At 39.2% G+C, this 12,209-nt stretch overlaps 1 protein-coding gene across 2 annotated transcripts in view; it reads right to left on the reverse strand.

The window, feature by feature from the left end:
* LOC114398360 (histone-lysine N-methyltransferase, H3 lysine-9 specific SUVH4-like) overlaps nt 1-12,209 on the reverse strand; it is a 34,364-nt gene that overhangs the window by 2,902 nt on the left and 19,253 nt on the right. For both annotated transcript variants that reach the window (XM_028360549.1, XM_028360548.1), the window contains exons 8-11: nt 1,666-1,764; nt 636-734; nt 251-300; nt 78-166 (exon numbers count right to left, since the gene is read on the reverse strand). In XM_028360549.1, coding sequence (XP_028216350.1) covers nt 78-166; nt 251-300; nt 636-734; nt 1,666-1,764 — 337 coding nt within the window. The remainder of the gene's footprint in view (nt 1-77; nt 167-250; nt 301-635; nt 735-1,665; nt 1,765-12,209) is intronic.

Here is a 12,209-nt window from a genome sequence, read left to right on the forward strand (position 1 = left end):
AATGAAAAATAAAAACTAATTATATTAATTATATCACTATATATATGTATATATTGCAAACCCCTTATTGAACTTGCCTGTGGGTGGAACAGGGGGGTCATCAACCAAATTTGTAGCCGGAATGGGCATATCTTCTTGACCTCCAGTGATATCCTCACAAACCAATCTAAGGAAAAGTATACCGAGATATTAAGCCAATATAATTTATATAAAGTATATTAAATATTCAATTTATAAAAGTTTCTTTTACCCTCGTATTTCTGTTAGAGTTTGAGGTACACGTCCATAAGTAAAATATACCTGTTAACAATGTAAGATAAGCAAAGATATTTTAAAGTCCCACTGCTTAGATTACAAAATAAATCACCCTAAAGAAACATTCGGTAGTTGGGATAGAACAAGACGGAACATGTGGATTCTGTTGTACATTTAGTGCATTTTAAAAATAGAATAAAAATAGACACAAGGTTCAAAACATTACAACTTTGATTCCACTAAAAATGTAAAACAAGGAGGACAACATTACCATTGTATCAGGGCTCACCATCATCATAAATAAACAGCAATTTCATGTAAAAACAAAAGGCAACAAAACAAGAAATGTTTTTGGATGAAATTAAAGAATTATAATAAACCTGATTTGTGGTTAATGTAGGTTGCCCTTCGAGCCTCCTAAGTCTAAACTTGTAGACTGTAAATCCAGATATTCCCTTTTCTGCCCAATAATTGACAACCTGCAATACAAACAAAAAAAAAAACACAAAACACTTGAAGTACAACCCTTAACTTGCATGCAAATGCTGTCCCATTTTCAGAATCATTTTTTATCAGCAATTAAAATGTTCAACATTAGAGACGAGAGCAAATGCCACAATGAAGACAACTACAATAAAATAGGAATTAGAAGAAATTCAACACAGCTGCTAGCTCATCTCACGAACTCTTCTCTAGTGCCAAAATAAATCATGAAAATAAAGCATCAATCCCCTTCTCACAACAAATTATCAAAACTTCCTAATACTAATTACTAATTCACTTTGATTAACAGGATGAGATTATCTCAAATATCAATGAAGTATCATCAAAATGCACTGGTTGAAAAACAAATAACTTGGCTTAAAAGCTAACTAATCAAATCTTAAATTAGAACACAAAATGTTGGATGAATGAATAAAAAATGCCAATATTTAAGCATCAACTAGTTAGTTTCCCCATCAATTGTTTTAAAATTTAAAATATAAATTAAAAAGTAAGAACATATATATATATATATATATATATATATATATATAGGATCGTTGTTAAACAACAATGAAATATACCTCAACAAGGAATCAAGTATAATAAAAAATGCCTTCACAATCAATAATGTGGATATTGTTTCATTATATAGAAATCAAAGTGACGAGACATTAAAAAATTTACATAGGAATAAATTAAAAAGTCAAGACTTTTGAAATTAAAATAGAAGAAAAACACGGCACATTGAAAGTATTGAGAAAGTACTCACTCATCAAAGTCTTAACTCAAAAGTGTGAGAATTCAAATTTAACATTTTAAAAATTAAGATTTGATATGTTAAGCTCTCTATGCAGATATGTTTGTCAAAATGAAAATCCAATCACTGAAGAAAAACATATTTGAGTAAGATTTTCAAAGAATTACCTTGTACAAGCCATCATATGTGTATACTTTACCAGTGTAACTGCTTGAAGATTCGTGACCACGAATGACTCTAACAGGCACACATTGCTCAGCACAGTTCTACAATTGAGCTCAAAGCATGTTAGATGTGCCTTTGTAACATCAAATCAAATAGGTTACAGTGGTTAAGGAAAAAGAAACATACTTACAAATCATAAAAAAGTAACGTACAAAAGCAAAACAAAAAAAAACTGAAGCATGGATACAACATTGGACACAAACATGTTACAACATAGACACACAAGGAGTTCTAAGATTGACTTGGTAAGAGAAGGGAGAAGGGAGAAGTTGGTGGTTCGAATCCCTCCCACTAACCTTCTAACAAAACTAACAACATTGGTTGATAAGAAAAAACATAGATACGCAATACGACTAAAATTAAATATTATAGCATGCAATAGAATCATAATACAACATGAAAATCATTGTTTTAAAAGTGAGAGTGAGTAACATAATAAAATACTATAATTTATCTAATTATTTTAAATATTATGAATTGTGATATTCCCATTTGTGTTGATATTAAAGTTTTAAAAATAAAAGTTCAAAAAAAAATATAATATACAGTTCAGAGTATTTGCATTGTCTGAGAAGTCTCAAAGGGTCTGTTTGGGTAAGTTTATCCAAAAGTACTTCTACGAAAAGAAAATATGAAGAAAAAATGAAATAAACTTCTCCATAAGCTAAAATTAGCTTATGCATAAATTAAGTTATTTTGTAGAAGTTCTCTCATATAGCTTCTATCAAAGAAGAGAGCTACTATAAATTAATTTGAGTATATGGAGAAACTCATTTCATTTTTTTCATCTTATTTTCTTTCCCTAGAAATGCTTCTAGATAAGCTTACCCAAACAGGTCTTAAGACTAAATATTGATGCATGTCTAACACGATTATGACACAAACACAATTACCTTTTTCAAGTGGTTGTGCTTCCTGGAAAACAACATTTCAAAAAGATAACCTAGCACCAGACTCCAAAGCAATTAACATAATTTACAAACATCATGGACTTCAATAACTTCAGCAATGCATCAAAATTGAAGTTTGTTAATGAAAAATAAAAATCACTGGCTCACAATTTATGTCTTGTGATATGAAACCAAATCATGGATGATTATAACCTTATTTTACCTTTGGTTCCTGTATTTAAGAATAAGAAAGATATTCAAAATTGAGTAAATTGCAAAAGGATAAAACACGAGTCACTTTGAAATTATGAAAAAAGGTGATTGAGCTTAGATTAAGAAAATAAACAAGGATTGCAAAGAATCAATTTAGATTACTTGAAATGTTTGAGTGCAAAAATAAGCACACAAAAAGGATCCTCAGCCTTAGTTTGCTGAGAGATGCATATATATATATGAGAATTGATAGATAGTACAAAAAATAATTCATACTGAAAGCTACAGCCTAGCCTATGGTGACAGATTACAGGACAGCTTCTAAGAGTTTCTACAAGCTTCTACAACAAACTAGAAATATAAAAAATTATCAAACAACAACTTTAACACTCCCCTCAAGTTGGAGCATATAAATTGTGCTCCAAGCTTGGAACATATAAAGTGGATCCGAGGACCTCTCAAGGACTTGGTCAGGATGTCTACAAGCTGGTTGTTGGAGTTAATAAATTCGGTACTGATTTCTTTGGACCGTAGCTTTTCCCAAACAAAATGGAATCAATCTCTATGTGTTTAGTTCTCTCATGAAATACAGGATTAGAAGCGATGTGAAGAGCTGTCTGATTATCACAATACAACTTCATCTATTGAACACCACAATTTTAATTCTTGAAGAAGTTGTTTAATCCACACCAATTCACTAGTAACAAGAGCCATAGCTCTATATTCTACTTCTGCACTTGATCAGGCAACAACACTTTGTTTCTTGCTTTTCTAAGGGACAATATTTCCTCCAAAGGATACACAGTATCCAGTGGTGGATCGGCTGTCTATGGGACAACCTGGCCAATCGGCACCATAGTACCCACAAATTTGAGTATTCCCACTATCTTTATACAATAATCCTTGTATTGGAGTCTTTTTGATGCATCTAAGAATGTGTGAATCACAACTTTCCAGTGCTCAATTTGAGGATCTTGCATAAATTGACTGACAACTCCAACTACAAATGATAGATCAGGCCTTGCAATTATGAGATAAATGAGTTTCCCGACCAGCCTTCTATACCTCTTTGGATTTGGAAAAGGTTCACCTTGATCTGACATTAACTTCTGAGTTCGATCCATAATCAATAGGCCTACAATTAGTCATACCTGTCTCTTCCAAAATGTCTAAAGCATATTTTCTCTGTGAAATGACAACACCTTCCTTTGATTGAGCCACTTCAATACCAAGTACTTTAGTTGGGAAATTTTGGCAGCATCATTCCCAGTAATAACAATGTCATCGACATAGACAATTAGATAAACACACTTCTTGGGAGAAGCATAACAATAAAAACTAGAGTGATCTGCTTCACTTCGCTTCATTCCAAAATTCTAAACAATATGGCTAAATTTCCCAAACCAAGCACGTGGTGTCTGTTTGAGCCCAGAGAGATCCACACAATTTACACACCAAACCATACTCCTCCTAAGCAACAAAACCAAAAGATTGCTCCATATAGATTTCCTCCTCTAAATCACCATGAAGAAAGGCATTTTTTATGTCAAATTGATAAAGAGGCCAATGAAAAATAGCTGTCATAACTAGGAAGAGCCGAATAGTTGTGATCTTGACCACATGAGAGAGGGTGTCCCAGTAATCAAGGCCTTAAATCTGAGTGTAGCCTTTGGCAACGAACCAAACCTTAAGTCAATCAACCTCACCATTTAACAACATTTTTTTTTTTTTAATCAGCAAAAATAATATATTGTATATATGGAATAGAGTACCAGTGGTACTGTATACAGTCAAGATAGCCATACAAATGGTTCCACAATCAGACATACATATTCTGAGGGAGAACCATGGTATGGGTATAGATGCAATATGCGTATTCTGTCCACTACTAATACAAAAAACCTTGTCTAATATTACTAGACCACTGATTAAAGTGGGTTGTAAAGCCTTTCTCTAAGTTCCTCAGCCAAGTCCAAAGATTAAATACTGCATCTTCGAATAACTTGTTGGCATTAAAGGTTTCATTAGAGAACAGAATGCTGTTCCTATGCCTCCAAATGGACCATGTTAAGGTCAGCCACCAGCATTGCCACCTGTTAATCCTGACTTCATGTGCTTGAACATCCATATGTTGAAGGAAGTGCTGTTTTGGGGTGAGTGGGGCAGCACCTTTTAAATTCAACCATGACATAGACTCCCACCAAATGGGTTGGATTCTGCTGCAGTGAAAGAATAGATGAGCAGCATCCTCAATTGCAGTTCCACACAAAGGACAAGACATTTCTAGGATCGGCACTTGTCTCCACTGAAGATTCTGTCTTGTGGGAAGTCTATCCCGAAGTAGCCTCCATGTAAAGACTTTTACTCTGCTAGGAACCTTTAAAGCCCATAACTTATCAAAACACTCCTCCTGGCTTGCAATTTCTGCTCCCTCCATTAGTGCATTATACGCGTTGTGAGCCGAGTATTGACCTGATGGTTCTCTGATCCACTTCCATACATCTGCTTCTTGTTGCTGGATGGTCTTGTGCTGAACCTCATCTAGGAAATTTACAGCCAAGTCTATTTCATTTTCAAACAGTGCCCTTCTCCAAGTAAAATTCCACTCCCATCCATTTTCCTTATGGCTTCCCATCTGTTGAATGAGTTGCTGCTGCTGTGATGAAATCATATAAAGCCTAGGGAATTTTTCTGCCAAAGACTCCTCCCCACATATCCATCTATCCTCCCAAAATTTAATTTTGTCTCCGCTGCCCACCTTCCACTTCAAACCATTCTGAATAAGCTGACCTTGTTGTGAGTGAATTAGAGCCCTTTTTAAATCTCTCCACCATATTGATTCAGATCCCACTCTTTCTGCTTCGTTCAAACCCCGCCAACCTCCATACTTGGATTCCACCACTCTAGCCCATAGTTCTCCATTATGCTGCATGAGTTGCCACCTCCATTTTCCAAGCAGTGCAATGTTAAAGTTATTGATATCCTTAATGCCCAGCCCACCCTTGTCTTTTGGTAAGCACATTGTATCCCACCCGACCCATGCAATCTTATTTTGATCCGATCCGCCACCCCATAAGAACCTACGCTGCAGTCTCACCAACCTATCCACCACAACTTCAGGTATCTTGAAAAAAGAGAAGAAATAAATAGGAATCGATGTTAGCACTGATTGTATTAAGGTCACTCTCCCCCCCATGGATATGTGCCTCTGTTTCCACTTGGCTAGTTTTCTCTCGCATTTGTGGATGATAGGATCCCACATGAGACCTCGCCTCGGGTTTGCCCCAATTGGTATTCCCAGGTACAGAAACGAAAGAGCCAGCATTCCGCAATTCAACAACGTGGCTGCCTGTTGCTTCCATTGATGTGATTGACCAAAAGCTCCAAAACAACTCTTTGCAAAGTTAACTTTTAGGCCTGAAGCAAGTTCGAACGTTCTAAGAATAGCTTTAATGGCCATAACGTTCTCCATGGATGCTTCCCCAAAAAAGATCGTGTCATCAGCATATTGGAGAATGCTGATATCCACACAATCTGCACCTATTTTGTAGCCCTTATACAGGTTTACCTCCTTAGCTCTCCTAATCAGCCCATTTAGACCTTCAGCCACTACATTGAACAGGAAAGGTGCTAGAGGGTCTCCTTGCCTAAGGCCCCTTTTAGGTATGAACTCAGCCGAGGGGCTACCGTTCACCAACACAGAGATAGACGCTGATTTCAAACATCCCTCGATCCATTTGACCCATTTAGAGTTAAAACCTGTTTTTCCCAGCATGTACAGCACAAAGTCCCATGAAACGGAATCATAAGCCTTCTCGTAATCGACTTTGAAGACGAGACACGACTTGTTACTTGATTTGGCCTCATGAACCACCTCATTCGCAACAAGGACACTTTGTAATAAGTGTCTTCCCTCAATGAACGCAGATTGAGTCTCATCTATGATAAACGGCATCACTTTCTTCATTCTGTTTGCTAGCACCTTTGAAACTATTTGGTACATACAGCCTATAAGGGAAATAGGTCTGTAGTCATTCAAAAATTGTGGGTCAGTCGTCTTGGGAATTAACGTTATAAAGGATGCGTTACATCCCCTAGGGAAGACACCATTGACATGGAATTCGTCAAGGAAGCGAAGAACATCAGGGTTCAACATCTGCCAGAACTGCTTTATAAACTTGAAATTCAAACCATCAAGGCCTGGACATTTGTTGCTCCCACAATCCCATATAGCTTGTTTTACTTCCTCTTCTTGAAAGCGGGCCACCAACATATCATTATGCTGCATACTGATTGACTGAAAACAGATTCCATCCAGCCTAATTCTATGGTGATCTGATTCCTGAAATTTTTGTGAAAAATATGATCGAACTTCCTCCTTCACCGTAGTTGGGTCTGTTGTCCATGTATCACCTATCATGACTCCCTTTAGTGAGTTGCTCCTGCGGTTCGCATTCATCATCAAATGAAAAAACCTAGAGTTGCAATCTCCTTGCTTGATCCATCTTATTCTCGCCTTTTGCCTCAGCAGTGACTCATGAGCTTGGGCAGCTACCCATAGGGCCTCCTGCAATTGTCTTCTTCTTATCTCTTCTTGACTGGATAGCTGCCTATGACTTGTATCAGCCACTAATTTGTTTAGGTCCTCTTCAATCTTCTTGACCTTCTTCATGGTGTCTCCAAAACTCTCCTTATTCCAGGTTTTCAATCTGTCCTTGAGTCTCTTTATTTTTTGTTTGAGAACATAGCCCCCCCCCCCCCCCATCCAGCTTGCTGACTAGATGACCAGCAGTTAAGAACTGTTTCTTTGAAAGAAGTGTCTGTTAACCAGCAATCTAGGATCCTAAATGGTTTAGGACCCCAGTCAACAGATGTTGATCTAAGCTTGATAGGGCAGTGGTCTGAGAAATTCCTAGGTAAGGTAATTTGAGTGCTTGCAGGCCATTTATCAAGCCATTCTGGAGACAACAAAAATCTATCAAGCTTACTTCTAGAGGCCCCATTCGGTCTGACCCATGTGAATTTTCTTCCCAACCATGGTGGCTCAACAACCTCCAAATCATCTATCCACTCATTGAATTCATTGATGCTGTTTGTCCCAAATTCTCTTTGGCAAGTACCAAATCTTTCTGCTGGGTCCCTAATGCTGTTGAAATCACCTAGGATACACCACAACTCCCCAGGTATAGAGTTTTTCAGCTGTTTGACTTGCTCCCACAGTAACCGTTTATTCTGAAGATCACAAGGGGAATAAGCTGTGACTATATTGATTAGCTGTGCTTCCTTAACCCACTCCCCTACTAGAAGAATAAATCCATTTCCGATGACACTCCTATGTAACTTAAAAGAATTTTCACTCCATAAGCACAGTATGCCTCCTGCTGTGTTCACAGCTGATTGCATTTCCCAACAAACCTCAGCATCTCCCCACAGTGTTTGGCACATGGCTTTTTCAATCACCTCCTTCTTTGTCTCCTGTAAACATATCATGTCGACATTCTCCATCTTGACCAATCTCCGGATGGCTGCCCATTTTACCCCCCTCCCTAACCCCCTCACATTATATGATATATATTCATGGGCAATTCCTGCTGACTCCCAACCTCTCTGCTTCCCTCTTATCTCTTTCCTCCATTTCTTTTATTTTCTGAATGACTAAGTGTTGATCTTCTCCACCTGTAGCCCCAAGGTGTTTAGCCATGCTCCAAATGTTGGTTGCCTGTTGAAAGCATTGTGTTTCACTGAATACGTCTGTATCTTCACCTTGTACTGCTGAAACTATATCTACACTCCCCTGCTGTATTTCATTCTGAAGGTGCTGGCCGTGCGATTTGCTCATTCCCAATTGTGTCATTATTTTAGGAGAAGTGTGGCCCATGTCTATTTTCTTTTTGGACCACCGCTGTCTGGAGTAAACCTTACAAGCGCTTTCCGTGTCACCTTTGCTGTTTTTTGGGGATAGGCCCAAAGGTTGCAATTCTTGTGGGGGGGTGTGATTAGAAGGCCCCATCCTTCTATTGGGCCCTATGCTGTCTACAAGACTGCTTTCACCCTTCTCCAGCGTTGCTGTTTCAGGATATGTCACGTGTGTAATTTGATATTTTAATAACCCATCCTCAACTTGGTCACGTGCCTCATTGGTGGGGTGAGTTTCTGCCACGTCCCCCAATTCTGCTTTATTACAAATATCCCTTCCCATTGCCCCTAGAGACGTTGACTCCTCACAACTCTCCTCCAACACACTTTTTCCTTTTGCATGATTCAGCTCCGTCATTTCTGCAGGGGTGGCGCTCCCGATATCCTTCTGTTTTCCACATTTGGATTGCGTATCACGATGGCAGGTGACCGTTGGTTGTGGTACTGCAGACGGCGTCTGGTCACATGAGGTGGCCTGGCATCTGCTACCTTGCACTCGCGAGATACTTGCTTTACCCGGTGTGTAATGGTGATCACTGAAACCAGTGGGTAAAAACTTCGTTTGTCGGTCCTCGTCGGCGTTGTTGGGTGGGTCTACTATTGATAGGGGTTTCGATGTCGCCGGCACCTCTGCGACGAGTCCGGCGTCCACCATCCCGAGAGACGACCTCGGGGTAGAGCTCCCGCTATAGCTTTCGTCGGAGTCAATCTCCTCCGACGATTCGCAAAAACTGCGGCGACCTCTCCGACATGCATGAGTGTCGCCACCGCATTCCTCCACGATAAACACTTTAAAGTGTTCGTCTCCGATGTGAACCTCCACGGTATGCCTGATCGTCGGAGTCCACGGAGTCTTGACAAGCACCCTAGCCCTATCGAGCCTCCTTCTATCTTCCGCGTCATCATCCATATCCACCATATCCCCCATAGTTGCTACGATCTACTGGATGTACTTCATTGACCAAGCCTGAAGCGGAATGCCCCAAATCTGTACCCATATTAACCTGGATCCAGTGCGTAGAGTTGGAGTCCACTTCTCCATTGAGTAAAATAGCGATGCACCTCCTTGTTGGTTGCCATTGGTGAGTTGCTCTGCTTCCACGTCGCGAAGGCCAAGTAGAAGGACTAGGTCGTCCCCTATGTACTTGGGTGATATATTCATTCCTGTCTCCCAAAGTATTTCGTCCTCTAGTCTATCAAACATGGCTGGATTCTTCAACCTCCCTACCCACGCATCCTTCACCCAGTTATGATCTTCGGGGGCTATGTCAAGAGTAACTGAGGATTTGGAGGTCTCATATCTTTGGCCACGATTATTTTGATGCGTGCCATGTCCCAGAATTCTAATGTTTCTTTTCAGTGCCTCTACGTATGATCCCGGGTTAGAGTGAGCTTGTTTTGGGGTTCTATCCACAATGTTCAGGACCCTGTCTGCCTGGTTCGTAACTTTCCTTTCAACAACCCCTTTTCTTGTCGTCTCCCGATCGTACCTTGGTATGTTAACATAGAGCTTTAACCCTCCGATGATGATCCTGTCCAGCTGTTTTGCCAAAAGGTGAGTATCATTTACCCCTTTGAATCTGACGAAACCATACCTCCTTCTGTTGGAATTTCTTCTGGTGGGTACGAAAATTTCCTTCACATCACCCCACTTCTTGAAATGGTACCATAGCTCCTTTTCTGTAATTTCATCTGAGAATCGTGTGAAGTAAAAGGATGATATATCCTTATGGTCCCTCCAGTTTGAGATGACGGATTGCTGGTTTCTGTCTCTATTCCATGGGTGTACCCGTCGGAGATTCTCCCTGAGGCTCTCTCTCTGTCTCTCTGTTATTGGGTAACTACCTCTCCCCCCCAGTGTTTCTCTCTCTCTCTCTACCTCTCATTACCATTTAACAACATAAACTCATATGCAACCAACTGTCTTTTCCCAAGGGGAAGAGGAACAAATTTCCATGTGTCATTGTTCTCAAGAACCTACATTTCAACAATCATGGCTTGTCGCCAACCAAGATGATCAAGTGTCTCTTGAACATTTTTAGGAATAGTAATAGAAGACAAGGAAGAGACGAAGGAGATATGCAATGATAACTCAAAATTGTAAATAGGGTGAGAATTTCGGGTAGATCTAATACCTTTCCTAATAGCAATGGGCCAATCAGAACTTGATTCACTAGGATGTGATATTGAGGAAGGATCTATCATATGGGGAGCTGATGTCAAAGGACATGAATCAGGAGAACCTACAGGCACTGAACAACTAACTAGCTCCTTGTGTCCTGTGTGGAGAAGGAGAGGCACTATCAGTTGAACTAAGGATAAGAGACTGATGCGAATGTCCTTCTTGGTCATAAGGGTCTTGGGTAGGAAGTATCATAGGACCAAAAGATGGAACAGATAGAACTTGCTGTATGGAACCAAGATTCTGCATGGAGGATGAGAAATAAGGAGTCTCTTCAAAGAAAGTAACATCAGCAGACATGTAACACTTTTTAGTTTGTGAAGAATAAGCTTTGTAACCTTTTTGCAGGCGAGAATATCCTAAAAAAACACACTTAATAACCTTTGCAAAAAGTTTGTCTAATCTTGGTGAGACATTATGTACAAAACATGTACAACCAAAAACATTAGGGGTGACATGATACAACGATTCATGTGGAAAAACAATGGAATAAGGAATTTTGTTGTTAAGAGAATATGGCATCCTATTTATTAAAAAACAGGCAGTCAAAACTACATCTCCCCAATGATGTACTGGAACATTGGTATTAAGCATCAGGGAGCATGGAATCTCAACTAAATGTCGATTCTTTCTTTCTGCTATTCCATTTGTTGTGGTGTGCGTGGACATGGGGATTGATGCAGAATAATCTGTAAGGATAAAAACAAAGAAAGTTTAGCAAAAAAATATTCTTTGGCATTGTCACTTCTAAAAATTTCAATTGTTTTGCCAAATTGGTTCTTAATCTCATTAAAGGACTTGAAGATGGACAAAAGTGTAGATCTCTTTTATTAGGTAAGCCCAAGTACATCGAGAGTATTCATCGATAAAGGTTACAAATATCTGAAACCAAAAGATGTTACTTGGCATGGTCCCCAAATATCTAAATGAATGGTAGAGAAAACCGAGTTACATCTTTTTTCAGTTTGTCTAGGGAAAGAGGATAACATGTTTGCCTAATTGGCACGACTCACATTTTAACTTCTGAAGTTGCTAAGACTAGGAACCATGATCTTCAATTTTGTCAAACTAGGGTGACCTAAACGGTCATGCAAAAGTTTTGGAGAAGAGGCTGCAAAACAGGACACGAATGAGTTGGATTTGAGATAATAAAGGCCTCGTGATTCATGCCCTGCGCCAATCAGACAGCCTGTACCTCGTTCTTGTATGATAAAGGAATCAACATTAAACGTTATTGAACAATTTAAAGAGTGAGTCAATTGGCTCAGAGAAATTAAGTTATAAG

Source organism: Glycine soja, chromosome 19 (genome assembly GCF_004193775.1).
Source record: "Glycine soja cultivar W05 chromosome 19, ASM419377v2, whole genome shotgun sequence".
Classification (NCBI taxonomy): domain Eukaryota; kingdom Viridiplantae; phylum Streptophyta; class Magnoliopsida; order Fabales; family Fabaceae; genus Glycine; species Glycine soja.